The sequence below is a fragment of the Molothrus aeneus genome, chromosome 4, assembly GCF_037042795.1.
Source record: "Molothrus aeneus isolate 106 chromosome 4, BPBGC_Maene_1.0, whole genome shotgun sequence".
Taxonomy (NCBI): domain Eukaryota; kingdom Metazoa; phylum Chordata; class Aves; order Passeriformes; family Icteridae; genus Molothrus; species Molothrus aeneus.
The window spans coordinates 71957988-71976890 of record NC_089649.1 but is presented as its reverse complement, the minus strand read 5'-3'; the positions used below and the strand labels follow the sequence as shown (position 1 = coordinate 71976890).

General features: G+C 55.7%; 1 protein-coding gene across 6 annotated transcripts in view; it reads right to left on the bottom strand.

Annotated features, from left to right (window-relative positions):
* DCTN1 (dynactin subunit 1) overlaps positions 1-18903 on the bottom strand; it is a 69681-nt gene that overhangs the window by 24013 nt on the left and 26765 nt on the right. For 3 of the 6 annotated variants that reach the window (XM_066548825.1, XM_066548823.1, XM_066548822.1), the window contains exons 3-6: positions 14689-14767; positions 11201-11232; positions 9370-9390; positions 1624-1641 (exon numbers count right to left, since the gene is read on the bottom strand). In XM_066548825.1, the coding sequence (XP_066404922.1) occupies positions 1624-1641; positions 9370-9390; positions 11201-11232; positions 14689-14767 (150 nt within the window). The remainder of the gene's footprint in view (positions 1-1623; positions 1642-9369; positions 9391-11200; positions 11233-14688; positions 14768-18903) is intronic. The other 3 variants (XM_066548828.1, XM_066548826.1, XM_066548824.1) reach the window with 2 other exon arrangements.

Below are 18903 nucleotides of genomic sequence, written 5' to 3'. Positions count from 1 at the left end.
ATGGATGGGGATGGATGTTCCACTGGAGGTTCTGGCTCTGCTGTGTAATGCTGCTGCATCAATATTTGATGGAACTACAAAACCTCAGCTCCCAGGGGAGCGTTGGGGGCTCCGAACTGGTGCGCTCCAAGATGGACTCAGCTCATGGCAGCAGGAACTCTGGAAAAATCCTCCTGGACACCAAGGACTGACTGTGGGGGGGTCAGCATTGCCTGCTGAAGGTGGGGTCCCACAGTCCCTCCTGATTTGGTCCCGCTCCAGGTGTGGGAATCCCGATCCAGGCAGGAGCAGCGAGTGCTGGATGGATGAGCAGGAATGTGTGAATGTCACCTTCCAGCAGGCAGGACAGGGGAGGTGTCACTGGAGCCTTCTCCTGGGTTCAGTTTCAAGGCTTCAGGTCTGAACTTCACAGAATGTGGCTGCTGCTGTGGAGGATTCCCAGAGTTTCCAGGAGGATTCCGATTGGCAGCAGCCCCTGAGTGGGGTAGGCAGTGCTGGGGGTGATACCCAGGCACTGATCCAGTGCTGGCCCATGCTGATGCCATCCCACTCCATTCCCAGGAATTTGGCCCCTTGGAGGCACCTCCCCTCTGCTGGAGCTGAGTCTCAGCCCCAGGATGAGCCCCTCAGGGTGTGGTTCCCTGGGATACTGCTGGGAATTCTGCATTTGAAACAACCAGCACCACCCAGGTCTCACAGGTGTGATTCCATAGGCGAGGAGAGGAGCACCAGGAAAAGCAGGATGGAATCCAGACTTGGGGCTGAGCTCCAGCAGCCCCCACTCCCCCCTCCAACGGGGCAGAGGGAAAGCAGCATCCGTGAAACTTTCCATGGGGAAGAGGATTAACGGGGACACGTGACGAGGAGCGTCGGTGTCTGAGCTCAGGGAGGTGCAGGGGTAAATCAGGAGCATTTCCTGCCAAGTATAGACCAGCTCGGGTCTATTCCCTGCCATCAGCCAAAAATTCCCAGGATTTCTCTTTAAGCTGAGCAGTGACATCGTGGTTACACTAAAAATAAACATATAGGCCAGTGCCCGCGCTGTCACCTGCGGGAATGGCAGCCTGGCGGGGACTCGGGTACTGCCAGCCTCTGGGAATGCCAAAGGCAGAACCCAGCAGTGTCGCTGGCAGGAAAACCAGGATTGTGGGCACACAGCTTCCCCAGGGTGGGCACCGGTGGCACTGGAAGCAGGGATGGCACCGGCAGCAGGAACAGCACTGACACTCTCAGGCTGTGGGGAACAGGGACAGCAGCAGGGATGGCACTGGCACCCCTGGAGCGGGGATGGCACCAGCAGCAGGGACAACACCGGCAGCAGGGACAGCACCGACACCCCCAGGCAGAGGGGATGGCACCGGCAGCGGGGACAGGGCCCCGGCAGAGCCGCAGAGCCGCTGCATTGGCCGGGTGACACGGAGAGGGGACTCCGGGAGCTCGGAAGGCAAAGCCAGCCATGAACCGATGCTCACCCACCGCCCCCCTCCTCCCCGAGCCCGTCACGCTCCCAATTACAGCCCGGCAGCATCAACGCGGGGAAAACGGGGAAAACCAGCGAGGAGGAGGCGGCTGGGAAGCGGGGATGCGATGCCGGGGAGGGGGGGATGCGGGCGCGGACCGTACCTTGCGTGTGGCCGGGGCCTGCCTCATCGTCGCGCAGGGACGGCCGGAGCGGGAGGAGACGGAGCAGCGGGTCAGTCAGCGCGGCCGGACACCGCCAACGGCCGCGGCCTGCCCGGGGGCTCGGCGGGGGCTCAGGGGGTGCAGGGCAGCCCCCCCCGGCCGCGGCCGCTCGTCCCCGCTCCGCCGGTGGCTCCAACCACCGCCCCGGCGGCTCATGACATCACCGCGGAGGGGCCGCACCGCCGGGCGCTGCACCGAGCCGGGCGGGCGGTGTGCGGATGAGGATGAGGATGGGGATGAGGATGAGGATGTGATGCTGCGCTCGGGGAGGGGACGGGGGACGGGGGGGGTTCTCAGCGGCTCGGAGCCCACCCGGGACAGCCCCCCCGGTGTCAGCTCCGCCGTGCTGGCGGCTCCGTGGCTGCGCTCGGTATCCCCGCGGCGCCCGGGTGCAGCCAAACCCGCCCCGCGCTGGCAAATCCCCCGGGAGCGGACAGACGGACGGAGCGGAGCCCGGATGGACAGATGGCCGGCGCCGAGCCCGGAGGGATGGACAGATGGACAGAGGGATCATCTTGCCGCGCCGACATCCAGCGCCAGCTCCGCACCGCCGGCCGACACGGGCGGATCGAGGGAGCTCAGGGCAGCCCTGCACGGCTGAGGGTGCGGACAGACCCAAAATCCCTGCCCCAAAATCCCTGCCCTAAAAATGCCACTCAGGGCGGCGTCCAGCACGTCCGGAGCCTCGCTGCCCTGCCAGGAGCATTCCCACAATTCCTGCCCGGCATCCCCGTTGTCTCTGGACAAGAACTCTGCTGGGAACCCACAGGATGTCACCAAGCACCATCTCCAAACTCTCCACGAATCCGTGTCCTGCCCCACGGAGTGCTGGAGAGCAGGAGAGCAGCTCCCTTTACATGCACAGAGCTTAAATCCCATCTATGATATGATTATTATGTTATGTAACATGAACACATCCAGCTCCCATTCCAGCTGTGTTATTTTCCAAAATTCCCACACTACGAGGGAGGGGAGAGGAGCTCAGGATGCCCCAGGCTCACACCCAACCCTCCACACACAGAGGGAATTTTACCTCCAATGTTTCCAGTCCCTCAGCACAATCCTGAAAATCAATCTCCTGGAAAAAGCATTTAAAGGCCTCTTAGACATCCCCTGGATGCAGCCCCTCGAGAATGTCATGCTGGGGACATCCTGTGTCCAACTGATCTATGCTGGGATCTGATTCCTGAAAAACCCCTGGATCATGGAATCAGGGGTGGGGGAAGTGTCCAAGGCCAGGTTGGAGGGAGTTTGGAACAGCCTGGGATAGTGGGAGGTGCCCTTGCCCCTGGCAAGGGATGGAACTGGATGGGCTTTAAGGTCCCTTCCAATCCAAACCATCCCATAATTCTGGAGTCCCTCTGCTCTGGAATCAAGATTGCTGGGAGTGGAAAAGGGAAAATTCCAGGGAATCCTCAGAGTGCCTGCAGGGGCTCCAGGAGAGCTGGAGAGGGGCTGGGGACAAGGCCTGCAGGGACAGGAGCCAGGGAATGGCTCCCACTGGGAAAGGGGAGATTGGGCTGGGATCTTGGCAAGGAATTCCTGCCTGGGCTGGAATTCCCAGATTTGCTGGGGCTGCCCCTGGATCCCTGGCAGTGCCCAAGGCCAGGCTGGACACTGGGGTTGGAGCCACCTGGGACAGTGGGAGGTGTCCCTGGATGGGTTTCAGGTCCCCTCTAACCCAGCCCATTCCATGATCTGCTCTCCTGCAGCTCCCTCTGGCTGGGGGCAGGGCAGCATTCCCAAGGGACATTTTTGGGAGCTGGAATTGCATCTCTGAACAAAGAAACCCTGAGCTCCACCAGCCTGAGCACCACAAACCCCTTCAGGAGCCAGAGCTGACATAGGGCCAGCTTTTAGGATCATTCAAATCCATTCCAACGCTCCAACAGAATCTCCCTCCCATTCCCACCAGCCCTGGCCCAACACAGGAGCCCCTTTTGAAGCATTTCCAGATGAAATCATCCTGGATCCGTGGCTTTAAGCCCCTGAATGATCCCAGTGCTGTGTCCATTTCTGGAGGAACCACGTGCAGGCTCACACGGATTTAAGTTTAAGATAATTACGGGTATTAGAGCTGCTCTAATGAACCAGCTCCTCTCCTCACACACAGCTCTGCTCCCTAAATCCAGAATATATCAACTCTTCCCACACAAAGATCCAATAAATGCAGCAGCAGGGAGAAAATGCAATTAACCCCAGGGAAATGGTGTCAGGTGCTTTGGGGCTGTCCCTGAAACTCCTCAGGGATGGGTAAGGGAGGTTTTTTATCCTAAATCCATGAGAAGGAGCTGGTGGCACCACCACAGATGGGAGAATTCCTGGCCCTTGGGGGGACTGGAGAGGAGATGCCAGGGTTAACTCCAGCTCTTTTCCATGGAGTCATCCGTTTGCAGCACCAGATGCTGCTCAGCTCCTGGCCCCAGAGGGTCACATCCAAATAATCCCCACAGGCTCCCTTGGGGACACACGGAGCTGCCACAGGGCTGTCACCGAGCCTGAGGAACAGCAGGGCCTGGGAAATCAGCCCTGGCTCCATCCAGGCCCTGCCATGGGACACGGTTTGGGCAGCTGGGGTGAGCTGGGCTTCGGGAGCTGATGGATTATCCACTCCTTGAAAGGATTAACGGGGCTTGGGGTGGCCCCTCTGTGTTCAACAGAACAGCTGGGACCTGCTCCGGGCTGGAACAGGCCAGTTGCTCCTGCAGGGAGACCAGGATAACACCGGGATAACAACCAGACACTGACCTGGCTGCTCCTGCAGGGAGACCAGGATAACACTGGGATAACACTGGGATAACACCAGGATAACACTGGGATAACACCGGGATAACACCGGGATAGCACCGGGATAACACCAGGACAACAACTGGGTACTGACCTGCCTGCTCCTGCGGGGAGACCAGGATAACACCGGGATAACACTGGGATAACACCAGGATAACACTGGGATAACACCAGGACAACAACTGGGTACTGACCTGGCTGCTCCTCCAGGGAGACCAGGATAACACTGGGATAACAACCGGACACTGACCTGGCTGCTCCTGCACAGAGACCGGGATAACACCAGGATAACATTGGGATAACTACCAGACACTGACCTGGCCACTCCTGCATGCAGACCAGGATAACAACCGGGATAACACTGGGATAACAACCAGACACTGACCCCTGCATGGAGATCAGGATGAGACCAGGATAACACCGGGATAACACCAGGACACTGACCCAGCTGCTCCTGTATAACACCGAGATAACACCGGATAACACCAGGATAACAACCAGACACTGACCTGGCCACTCCTGCATGGAGACCGGGATTGCACCGGGATAACACCAAGATAACACCAGGACAGCAACCAGACACTGACCTGGCCACTCCTACACAGAGACCAGGATAACACTGTGATAACACCAGGATAGCACTGTGATAACACTGGGATAACACCGGGATAACACTGGGATAACAACCAGACACTGACCTGGCTGCTCCTGTACAAAGACCAGAATAACACCAGGATAACACCGGGACAACAACCAGACACTGACCTGGCCACTCCTGCACAGAGACTGGGATAATACCGGGACAGAACCAGGATAACACCAGGATAACCTGGCCATTCCTGCATGGAGACCGGGATAAGACCGGGACAACAACCAGGTACTGACCTGGCTGCTCCTGCACGGACACCGGGATAACACCGGGATAACAACCAGACACTGACCTGGCCATTCCTGCACGGACACCGGGATAACACCGGGATAACAACCGGACACTGACCTGGCCATTCCTGCACAGAGACTGGGATAATACTGGGCTAACACCCGGACACTGACCTGGCTGCTTCTGTATGGAGACCAGGATAACACCGGGATAACACCGGGATAACAACCGGACACTGACCTGGCTGCTTCTGTATGGAGACCAGGATAACACCAGGGTAACAACCGGACACTGACCCCACCACTCCTGCATGGACACCAGGATGAGACCAGGATAACACCGGGATAACAACCAGACACTGACCTGGCCATTCCTGCATGGAGACCAGGATAACACCGGGATAACACCGGGATAACAACTGGGCACTGACCTGGCTGCTTCTGTATGGAGACCAGGATAACACTGGGGTAACACCGGGATAACAACTGGACACTGACCTGGCCATTCCTGCATGAAGACCGGGATGACACCGGGATAACACCGGGATAACACCAGGATAACACCAGGATAACAACCGGGATAACACCGGGATAACACTGGGATAACACCAGGATAACAACCGGCACTGACCCAGCCACTGAAGGGTCACCCTGTGGTGGAATGGGACGGGAGAAGGTGCCCAGCAGAGAGGGCCCAGCCCCAGGACACAGCAGGAATCCAGGCCTGGCACATGGGGTGCCACAGGGAGGATGGAAGAACAGGGATGGCACCGCAGAGGGACAAATCTGATCATCCGAGGGACAATCCCAGGATCAAACTGGCTGCAGCAGCAGGGGACAGGTGACCTGAGGTGGCAGGACAGGATTGAACAGCAGGGTCACAGCACCAGCGCATGCCACCTGTGGATGTGGCACTTGGGGACACGGCCTTGGCAGTGCCAGGGGACAGTTGGACTCAGTGCTCTCAGAGGGTTTTTCCAACCTAAACATTCCACGATTCCATGACCCCTGAATGGGTCAGACCCTGGCAGCTCACCCTGATGTCCCCAAGTGAGGCAGAGCTTTTGCTGGAGCCTTTCCCTGCATGCCCGGGAGCCCCCTGCTCCCATCACAGCCCTGCCACCTCCGTGTCCCTGGGAGGTGACATCTGTGACCCAGTGCCACCCAGCACTGCAGCAGGAGAAGGGACTGGCCTGTCACCAGCACAGACACATTGTCATGGGGATGAAGACAGCACAACTGCTTCATCCCAAAAATGACCTGGGAAAGACCTGGGAAAGACACTTTTCCTGCTCTTTAACCAGATTTTGGGGTCCTTCCCAGCCAGCACCTCCTGAGGACAGCCTGGACCTCCTGCTCCAAGCACAAGGACACCCGACACAGTGTCACAGCCAAGGGACAGGACCCCCAGTGTCCTGCAGCCCCTGCTCCAAGCCCTGGGGACAGCACAACCCAAAGGCCACAAAGGCCACAGCACTCCCAAATCCATGGAAAACAGGGAAGGAGCAGAGCAGGGGGCAAGGCCCATTTGGCAGCAGCTCTGCACACGATTAAAGTCTATATTTGACACACAGGAGCCGCCGTAATCTCCGGAACGAGGATTTACCCGCTAATTACTCTCATTATCCAGGTCCTCCCCACCAGATGGCACATCCCTGTGTGGGGGCAGGAGCTGCCCAAGGGACAGGGGGATCTCAGGGCCATGAATGGCTGAAAAGGTTAAATTGTGAGGGGACAGCAGGGCCTGGCATGGGGCTGTCCCTCAATGGGGACGTCCCTGTGTGAGGTGTGTCCATGCGGCCAGGACGAGGGGCAGGACAGTGACAGATCCTTATCCCCAGGACAGTGACAGTCACAAATCCATGATCCCCAGGACAGTGAGAGATCCAGACCGCCAGGACAGTGACAGTCACAGAGCCATGGTCCTCAGAAGAATGACTGTCACTACAATCCCCAGGACAGTGGCAGATCCAGATCCTCAGGACAGTGACAGTCACACCGCCACGACTGCCAGGAGAGTGACAGTCACAGATCCCCAAGACAGTGACAGTCACAGCCCCATGATTGACAGGACAGTGACAGTCCCAGCCCCAGGTCCCCAGGGCAGTGACAGATCTGTGATCCTTGGGACAGTGACAGTCACAGATCCATGATCCCCAGGACAGTGACAGTCACAGATCCAGATCCCCTGCACAGTGACAGTCACACCCCCATGATCCCCAGGACAGTGACAGTGACAGTCACAGGTCCCCTGCACAGTGACAGTCACAGGTCCCCAGGGCAGTGACAGTCACAGATCCCCAGGGCAGTGACAGTCACAGTCCCAGATCCCCAGGGCAGTGACAGTCCCAGATCCCCAGGGCAGTGACAGCCACAGATCCCCAGGACAGTGACAGTCACAGATCCATGATCCACAGGACAGTGACAGATCCCCAGGGCAGTGACAGTGATAGTCCCAGATCCTCAGGACAGTGACAGTCCCAGATCCCCAGGGCAGTGACAGTGACAGATCCATGATCCCCAGGACAGTCACAGGTCCCCAGGACAGTGACAGTCACAGATCCCCAGGGCAGTGACAGTGACAGTCACAGGTCCCCAGGGCAGTGACAGTCACAGATCCAGATCCCCTGCACAGTGACAGTCACAGATCCCCAGGACAGTGACAGTCACAGGTCCCCAGGGCAGTGACAGTCACAGATCCATGATCCCCAGGACAGTGACAGATCCCCAGGGCAGTGACAGTCACAGGTCCCCAGGGCAGTGACAATCCCAGATCCCCAGGACAGTGACAGATCCATGATCCCCAGGACAGTCACAGGTCCCCAGGGCAATGACAGTCACAGATCCAGATCCCCTGCACAGTGACAGTCACAGGTCCCCAGGGCAGTGACAATCCCAGATCCCCAGGACAGTGACAGTCACACCCCCTGATCCTAATCCCAGCTGCAGCTCCGAGCAGACGGCGGGGACACAGCGGGGACACAGCGGGGACACGGAGCAGCTGCAAACCCACCAGAACAAGGACAGGGAAGGCAGAACCCAACATTCCAAACAGGAATTCCATCCCAGCAGAGCCCCTTGGAGCTGGCAGGGCCACGATGAGGGATCCACACGGCCCCTGAAGCCTCAGGGACATGCAGACACCTGGATCTGGGGGACACAAGGAGGGGACACTTGGGGGCAGGCGCTCTCGGCCTCTCTCCGCAGGCTCTCGGCAGATTCCACATTGCTCCTCTCCTCTGCATTTCCCATGGACAAAGAGAACTCTTTGGATCATTTTGCCACCCAAAAATCAACACAGAAGCAGCTGGAAAGCAAATCTGGACCAAAGGGTGCCCAGGTAACACCTCCCTCCCCTCTCCCACAGCTCCAGTGCCCACCTTGGCTTTTCTCTTGGCAAAATTCCCAAGAGGGGGAAAAAATTCCCCAAATTTCCTGCAGGGAATGATGATTTGGTGGCCCCACCCATGGTGTGGAATGAGATGGGCTTTAATGTCCATCCCAACCCAAACCACTCTGGGATTCTTTGCCAAGACCTTTGGAGTTTCAGCTCATCCTTGCATGAAAGACTTTTGCCTTCAGTGATTGCCACAACCCAGGTGGGTTTGAGTGTCCCCAAGAGGAGGCAGAGCCCAGGGACAGGACAGCCCTGAGAAGGTGCCACTTGTCCCCGAGTCACCGGAGGGTTTGGGGGTTATAAAAACATCTGAGAGAGTTGTGCCAGAGGGGAGATTCAGGCTAGACAGTGGGAAAACTCCTTCATGGAAAGAGCTGGAAACCATTGGAAGAGGGGACAGTCCCCATTCCTGCAGATGTGACACTGAGGCATTCCCCGCCCAAATGCTCCACGGTTCCACGCTGAGGTGACACCGCCCTGAGCCGTGTCCCCTCCCAGGCTGGGAGCACATGCAGGGACAGCCATGCAGCGCTGGGATGGAGCGGGATGGGGGACACTGAGGGTGACGATGGCCCCGGCATGCGGCCGCGCGCGCGGGGGAGGGACAGACAGACGGACAGCACCTTTTTGGGCTTGGCTCCGCGCTGCGTGAGGAGGGAACAGAAGGAAGGTTAGACCAGCCCTGGAGGCTCTCCTAGGAACCCCCTCCGGGCTGCAGGAGAGGCAGGAGGGGAAACAGAATCAGGGAAATTGAAGTAAATTAAGGAGAAACCAGCCCTGGAGTCACCCCCTTGCTCTGGAGTCGCCTCCTGCTGTCCCCCACCCCCAGCACGGAGGATTGGGGGGTCAGGACATGTGCAAAGGGGAATAAATCATTTCAGGGTAAAGGGACTGGGGGGCCAGCATCTCCCAGGATGCAGAGGATGTGAGGACAAGGGGGAAAGGTTTCCCACTGCCAGAGGGCAGGGATGGGTGGGATTTTGGGAAGGAATTCCTCCCTGGGAGGGTGGAAACAGGCTGGGATGGAATTCCCAGATTTGCTGTGGCCGCCCCTGGATCCTTGGAAGTGTCCAAGGCCAGGCTGGATGGGGCTTGGAGCCACCTGGGAGAGTGGAAAATGTCCCTGGATGGGCTTTAAGGTCCCTCCTAGCCTAAACCACTCCAGAATTCCATGACAAACCAGCAGGAATGCCCTGGAATGCAGCTGCTCATGGAGCAGCATCTCCTGTCCTGACCCCTTCTCCACATCAGCAGCACAAAAAAATTCCAAGAACAATCCCCATTCCTCGATTTCAAGAACACTGAGGTTTTCTAAATATTCTCTTTGTCTTCTAATGAATTCCAGGGTGGAATTAAACCAGGAGGATGAGGCAGGGAGCACATGGAGCACAGGCTCCAGCAGTGCCAGGGGTTGATGGATCACACCCCACACAGCAGGAAAAGCCAAAAAAACCTTCCCAAATCCCTCTAACACGGGGCAGAGAATCCATTTCCATCCTCCCTTCTGGCTGGAGCTCACATTCACCAGGGTTTGAGCACAGTGAACCCCCAGGTGCTGCTCCATCCCCATCCCAGCTGTTCCTACTCTGGGGAGCAGAATTCCCACTCCAGGGAATTATCTGGAATGGCAGCACAGGAGGCTGGGCTCCAGTGTGCCCCACCCCAGCCCCACAGGTGCCACAGAAGCTCCTTGTCCCCACCATTTCCTTTCCCACACACTGCCCACATCCCAGCTGGGCCCCCAGTTTATCCCCATGGAAAATCCAATTTCTACCCCAAACCACACAAACCCACCCCCAGGATCAGCCAGTTCCATCCCTGGTCCCAGGACTGGTGACCTGGGCAGGGCTGGGGGAATTGCTGGATTTGATGGTCCCAGGGAGTTTTTCCAGCCTCAATATTCCATAATTCCTCACTGCCCCACACCTGTATGGCCATTCCCAAGGACAGGAACCTGCTCCAGATTCCCATTCCTTAGGAAATATCCCTCACATTTGGGTACAACACGTCCCTGTCCATGTCCCAGGAGCCTCTGGAGCTCCTGGATGAAGGCACTCAGAGAGGAGCTGCCCCTGCATCCCTGGAAATGTCCAAGGCCAGGTTGGATGGGGCTTGGAGCCACCTGGGATAGTGGAAGGTGTTCCCTGCAGGAACTGAGGGGCTTTGAGGTCCTTTCCAGGATTTCAGGAGGGTCAGGGTTTGGAGGAAGCAGCCAGGGAATGCTGCTGAACTCAGATCTAAACGTGTGACACAGGACCTGTGCTGGATAATCCCTCAGGAACCCACTGATTCCTGGCCAGTGCCTGTAAATGACATTTTTTACACCTTGTTTCCCATGGGTTTTAGGAGAAATTTCCTTTTCCATGGGCATTTTATCCCATGCAAGTGTGTCCATGTGCTCTTCCTGAAGGGATGAAAACCCCTCAGAGGTGACAAAGTGCTGGGGTCACTCACCAGTTTGCTGGCCTTGGTGGCATCAAGGGAATCTGTGGAGAGAGCAGAAACAGGGCCATGAGCCTGAGGGACACCCCTGTCCCCATCCCAGTGTCCCTGCAGCCACAGGGCACCCAGCAGGGGAGGACAGGAGAATTTTGGGAAGTGGGAGTGAAGCAGAGCTGGGATCTGGCAGGAAATGGTGGCACAGTGGGGTGTGGGTTTGGGGGCACAGGGAATTCCTAATGGGAGCTGCTGGCTGAGGAGGGCAAACACTTGGATACACCTCAAAACTGGGGCAGTTCCACTGCTCTCCTTGGGCTGAATCCCTGGATTTCAGGGATTCCTGAGCTACTGGCACAGGCTGAATCCCTGGATTTCATGGATTCCTGAGCTCCAGGCCGCTCAGGGACTGGCAGAGTCACCATTGCTGGGAGGGGTGAAATCCATGTGTGGGTGACACTTGGGGACACAGAATCATGGAATGGCTTGGGTGAGAAGGACCTTAGATCCCACCTCGTGCCATGGGCAGGGACACCTCCCACTGTCCCAGGGTGCTCCAAGCCCTGTCCAACCTGGCCTTGGGCACTGCCAGGGATCCAGGGGCAGCCACAGCTGCTCTGGACCTCCCCACCCTCACAGGGAGGAATTCCTTGCCAATATCCCACCCAAATCTCCCCTTTTCCATTGGGAAGCCATTCCCTGTGTCCTGTCCCTCCCTGGCAGGTGTGCCTGCATTCCCACCCTGGCCCAGGTGTCCCCTGCCGTGCTGGCTCCACGGCAGAGCCATCCCTGCGCCTCCCACTGCAGTGCTGCTGCAGCAGCTGCTGTTTCCATGGAAACCCTTGGCAGGCAGCCACATCCCAGCCCTGCATCCCTGACAGCATCATCCCACACCCCACCTGCAGCCCGGGCTCCTCCTGCTCCGGGATGCTGGGATGGGGGGGGGGGCTGGCACTGCTGTCTGTCTGTCCCAACCCAGTGTCCAGGGAAGGGTCTGGAGCTCCAGGAGCAGCTGAGGGAGCTGGGAAAGGGGCTCAGGAGGAAACTTCTGGCTCTCCAAAACTCCCTGAATTCCTGGAAGCAGGTGGGAGTTGGGATGTGGTCCCAGGGAACAGGGACAGGAGGAGGGGGAACGGCCTCAGGCTGGGCCAGGTGGGATATTGGGGAAATTCCTCCTTGGAAAGGGCTGTCCGGCCCTGGCAGGGTGCAGTGCCCATCCCTGGGGGGATTTACCAGCCCTGGGCATGTGGCACTTGGGGACACGGTCAGTGCCGGGGAATTCGGGGGTGTCCAAGGGCTTTTCCAGCCTGAATTATTCCACGATTCTACTGCAGCATCCAAAGCAGAGAGCAAGGAAGGATCCACTCCAAAACAGAGAGGAAGGAAGAATCCATTCCGTTTTCCCCAGCTAATTCCTCGTAGAGCAGAAACCCCACCCACAAGCAACAGCCACCGCCCCCGGCCCAGCCCGAGCCGTCAATCCCGATGCCACGAACGCTTCCCACGGGGAGCTCCCGGCTTGGCACTCGGAGCCGAGCGAGCAGCCAAGGCAGGGAGCTGGCAGAGCCCCCTCCGGCAGCTCCGGGATCCCGCAGCGCCCGGGGAAAGCATTCCCGAGCCCAGGGAAGCCTGGCTGGGCTCACTGCCAGGGACAGCGGGTGGGGAACGCTCCGAGGAGAGCGGGAAGGGATCCCGGGCCCCGGGGGAATGGGCACGGCAAGGGGCTGGACAGAGGGACAGAGGGACAGAGGGACAGAGGGACAGAGGGAGGGATGCTTCAGTTCCACCGGGATGGGCAATTCCACCGGCTCGGAGCGCGGCGGTGCCCGCTGGGAAATATTCCATGGTTTGCCCCTTCCTTCAGGAAGGATTCCCCACCTTTCCAGGAAGGATTCCCACTCCTCCAAGGGAGATTTCCCCTCTGTACAGGAAGGATTCCCAACCCCTCCAGGAGAGATTTCCTGTCCTTCCAGGAAGGATTCCCACTCCTCCAAGGGAGATTTCCAATCTCTCCAGGAAGGATTTCCCATCTCTCCAGAAAAGATTCCCACTCCTCCAAAGGAGACTTTCAATCTTTCCAGGAAGGATTCCCAATCCTTCCAAGGAGGGATTTCCAATCTCTCCAGGAGAGATTTCCTGTCTTTCCAGGAAGGATTCCCACCTTTCCAAGGGAGATTTCCCATTTATTCAGGAAGGATTCCCAACCCCTCCAGGAGAGATTTTTAATCTCTCAAGGAAGGATTCCCAACCCCTCCAGGAGAGATTTCCCTTCTCTACAGGAAGGATTTCCCATTTCTTCAGGAAGGATTCCCACTCCTCCAAGAGAGATTTCCTGTATTTCCAGGAAGGATTTCCCACCTCACCTGGGAAGGACTTCCCACCTCTGCAGGAGGGATTTCCAATCTCTCCAGGAAGGATTCCCACCCCTCCAAGGGAGATTTCCCATTTATTCAGGAAGGATTCCCACTCCTCTAAGAGAGATTTCCCATCTTTCCAGGAAGGATTCCCAACCCCTCCAAGAGAAATTTCCCTTCTCTACAGAAAGGATTCCCACTCCTCCACGGGAGATTTCCCATTTTTTTTCAGGAAGGATTCCCACTCCACCAAAAGGGATTTCCCTTCTCTACAGGAATGATTTCCCATCTCACCTGGGAAGGACTTCCCACCTCTGCAGGAGGTGATATCCATTTATTCAGGAAAGATTTCCACTCCTCCAAGGCAGATTTCCCATTTCTCCAGGAAGGATTCCCAACCCCTCCAAGAGAAATTTCCCTTCTCTACAGGAAGGATTCCCACTCCTCCAAGGGAGATTTCCCATTTATTCAGGAAGGATTCCCAACCCCTCCAGGAGAGATTTCCCTTCTCTACAGGAATGATTTCCCATCAGTCCAGGAAGGATTCCCACCCCTCCAAGGGAGATTTCCGATCTCTCCAGGAAAGGGTTCCCAATCCCTCCAGGAGAAATTTCCTGTCTTTCCAGGAAGGATTCCCACTCTTCCAAGGGAGATTTGCCATCTCTCCAGAAAGGATTTCCTGTCTTTCCAGGAAGGATCTCCACACCTCCAAGAGAGATTTCCAATTTTTTCAGGAAGGATTCCCACTCCTCCAAGAGAGATTTCCTGTATTTCCAGGAAGGATTTCCCATCTCACCTGGGAAGGGCTTCCCACCTCTGCAGGAGGGATTTCCCATCTCTCCAGGAAGGATTCCCAACCCCTCCATGAGAAATTTCCTGTCCTTCCAGGAAGGATTCCCACCCAACCAAGGGAGATTTCCAATCTCTCCAGGAGGAATTCCCACTCCTCCAAGGGAGATTTCCCATCTTTCCAGGAAGGATTCCCTCTCCTCCAAGAGAAATTTCCCATTTTTCCAGGAAAGATTCCCATGCCTCCAGGAGGGATTTCACACTCTTCCAGGAGGGATTCCCCATCCCCTTCAGGAATAATTTCCCATCCCCTCCACCAAGGATTCCCACCTCTCTGGGAAGGATTTCCCAGCTGGATCCTACCTCTCTTAGGGACCTTCATGGCAGCAGATTCTGGGGTTTCTGGGGACGTTGTGTCCGCTCCATCCTCAAACACCTGGATCTGGAAAAAACACAACGAAAATCCTTGCCCAAAATTCCCAAACAGGGAGACCAGGGCACAGATCCCTCTGGGAGTGGGTTCAGCAGAGCAGATCCCATGGTTTTGGCACAGATTTTTAATTTTATCTTTCTGGTTTTTCCATCAACCCTTCTGAAAACAGCCACACACTCCTTATTTTCATTGGGAGCATGGAATATTCACACAGGCAATGAGGAAAGTCAAAGCTCTGGCTCTGACAGCCTGGAACATCCGTAACAGATTCAGGGATTTTTCTTTTGAACTATTTTTCGATGCATTTTTGCTGGATAAACATGGAAAATGAGGTTGGGAGGGATTAGATCCCTGAAAGAGAACCATGCCTGTGCCTCAGATCTGCACCTCCCCAATTGCTCCTGCAGGAATTTGTCTGATCCATCACACCTCCCACCTGAGAGCTCAGCTGAAAAACCAAAATAACCTGGGAAGCTGTCAGACAGGAATTCCATTTTGGGAAGATTCCTGACATCAGGAATAATGAAATTTGAATTAAAAGCCACAAAGAGACCAAGGAAAAGATGATGCCAAGGAAATCAAGACACCTGCAGCCTGGCAGGGTGGGAATTCTGAGTGGTCTGGGGGTTTCCCAGCAGGAACAGCTCAGGAGGGAATTCCAGAGCTGCTGGAGAGGCTGGGGACAGGGACACAGAGGGGCTGGAGCTGGAGTGACACTGGGAACTCCCAGCACAGACTGGGCACAGGCGGCCATCGAGCTCCTCTGCCAAAGGCAGCTCCAGGTGATGCCAAAATCAGGGATGTCCACACACCAGCAAAGGAACAGCCATGCTTGGGATTGCCAGCTCGGGCAGAATCAGGGAATCCTGCAATGGCTTAAATCCCACCCAGTGCCACCCCTGCCATGGACAGGGACACCTCCCACTGTCCCAGGTGCTCCCGGCCCTGTCCCTGTCCCCTGGACACTGCCAGGGATGGGGGATGCACCCAGCCCCATCCAGAGCCTTGTGCCCGGCAGCCTCTGCCAGGGGTGCCAGGGGTGGGGTCCCCCCTCTGTGCCCTGGGGGACACCGGGGACCCTCCCCGTGCCCCAGGGGGGCTCAGGACCAGCTCTGGAGCTGCTGGGGCAGCCCTGCACCCACAGCTTTGCTCTGGGACTGAGCACCTGGGGGATCTGGGGGCTGTTTATGGATGATGGATGATGGATGGATGGATGGATGGATGGATGGATGGATGGATGGATGGATGGATGATGGATGGATGGATGGATGATGGATGATGGATGGATGGATGGATGATGGATGGATGATGGATGGATGGATGGATGGATGGATGGATGGATGGATGGATGATGGATGATGGATGGATGGATGGATGGATGGATGGATGGATGGATGGATGATGGATGGATGGATGATGGATGGATGGATGGATGGATGATGGATGGATGATGGATGGATGGATGGATGGATGATGGATGGATGGATGGATGATGGATGGATGATGGATGGATGGATGGATGATGGATGGATGGATGGATGGATGGATGATGGATGGATGGATGATGGATGGATGATGGATGGATGATGGATGGATGGATGGATGATGGATGGATGATGGATGGATGGATGGATGATGGATGGATGGATGGATGGATGGATGGATGGATGGATGGATGGATGATGGATGGATGGATGGATGGATGGATGGATGGATGGATGGATGATGGATGGATGGATGGATGGATGATGGATGGATGGATGGATGGATGGATGGATGGATGGATGGATGGATGGATGGATGATGGATGATGGATGGATGATGGATGGATGGATGATGGATGGATGGATGGATGGATGGATGGATGGATGGATGGATGGATGATGGATGATGGATGGATGATGGATGGATGATGGATGGATGGATGGATGGATGGATGGATGGATGGATGGATGGATGGATGGATGGATGGATGATGGATGGATGGATGATGGATGGATGGATGGATGATGGATGGATGGATGGATGGATGGATGATGGATGGATGGATGATGGATGGATGGATGGATGATGGATGGATGGATGGATGGATGGATGGATGGATGGATGGATGGATGGATGGATGGATGATGGATGATGGATGGATGATGGATGGATGGATGGATGGATGGATGGATGGATGGATGGATGATGGATGGATGGGTGGATGGATGATGGATGATGGATGGATGATGGATGGATGGATGGATGGATGGATGGATGGATGGATGATGGATGGATGATGGATGGATGATGGATGGATGGATGGATGATGGATGATGGATGGGTGGATGGATGATGGATGGATGGATGGATGGATGGATGGATGGATGATGGATGGATGGATGGATGATGGATGGATGGATGATGGATGGATGGATGGATGATGGATGGATGGATGATGGATGGATGATGGATGGATGGGGTGAGTTTATCCCATTGTTTAAGGGATGGGGTAATTTTCCCTCAAGCTGAAGCAGGGAATGGCTGGACTCCTCCTGAAGGTGTTTTCCAACCCCAGCAATTCCTGAATCTCACCTGGATGAGCCATTGCTGCAGCCTCTGACCGTGCATGACCCAAAGGCCTTTCCAATGGGTGGGACAGCAATGCTGGGGTGGAGCCCAGGACCCAAATGCCCTCATTTTGTGCTCAGCTCCCCTCTGCCACCCAATCCCAAGTCCTGGCAATGAGAGGCCGCTGGGTGGGACACAAACCAGCCCCGGTGTGCCAGGGAGGGGACAGGAGCTGGCTGGGACACAGGGGCTCCTTGGAGGGTGACCCAGGGAATCCACCTGCAGGATGTTTGCTCTGCAGGGAGCCCCTGGCTCCTGCTGCAGCACACGAGCAGCAAATAGCAGCAGCAACAGCCACACTGTGTGTGTTATCTCCTTCCAGGTAAACTCAATTTCATGAAAATCCCGTGGATCTGCCCCCAGGTAAACATCTGAGATCGATCCCAAACTCCACCTGCTGCAGGTGGCAAATACAGGGCAGCAGAATGGAACAACTGGGAAATCACCACAGTTTTCATTCCACAACCTCAATATGTGGAATGTGCAGAGGATGAGATTCCACCTGCAGAACCCCAAGATCTGTGCAGAGAATGAGATACCACCTGGTTTTAAACTCAATTTCATGAAAATTCCTTGGATCTGTTTGCAGGTAAACATCTGAGATTGATCCCAAACTCCACCTGCTGCAGGTGGCAATATAGAACAGCAAAATGGAACAATTACATTGGGGAATATAATTGGGAATTCACCACGCTGCTTTCATTGCAGGACCTGTGCAGAGGGTGAGATTCCACCTGGTTTTAAACACAATTTCATGAAAATTCCTTGGATTTGCTTCCAGGTAACATCTGAGATCGATCCCAAACTCCACCTGCTGCAGGTGGCAAATACAGAGCAGCAGAATGGAACAACTGGGAAATCACCACAGCTTTCATTCCACAACCTCAAGATCTGTGCAGAGGATGAGATTCCACCTGGTTTTAAACACAGTTCAATGAAAATTCCTTGGATCTGCTTCCAGGTAAACATCTGAGATCGATCCCAAACTCCAACTGCTGCGGGTGCTAAATACAGGGCACCAGAATGGAACAATTACATTGGGGAATATAATTGGGAATTCACCACAGTTTTCATTGCAGAACCTCAAGATCTGTGCAGAGAATGAGATTCCACCTGCAGAACCTCAAGATCTGTGCAGAGGGTGAGATCCCACCTGGTTTTAAACTCAATTTAATGAAAATTCCTGGATCTGCTTCCAGGTAAACATCTGAGATTGATCCCAAACTGCACCTGCTGCAAGTGGTAATACAGAACAGCAAAATGGAACAATTACATTGGGGAATATAATTGGGAATACACCACGTTGCTTTCATTGGAGGACCTCAAGATCTGTGCAGAGGGTGAGATTCCACCTGGTTTTAAACACAATTCAATGAAAATTCCTTGGATTTGCTTCCAGGTAACATCTGAGATCGATCCCAAACTCCACCTGCTGCAGGTGGCAAATACAGAGCAGCAGAATGGAACAACTGGGAAATCACCACAGTTTTCATTCCACAACCTCAAGATCTGTGCAGAGGATGAGATTCCAC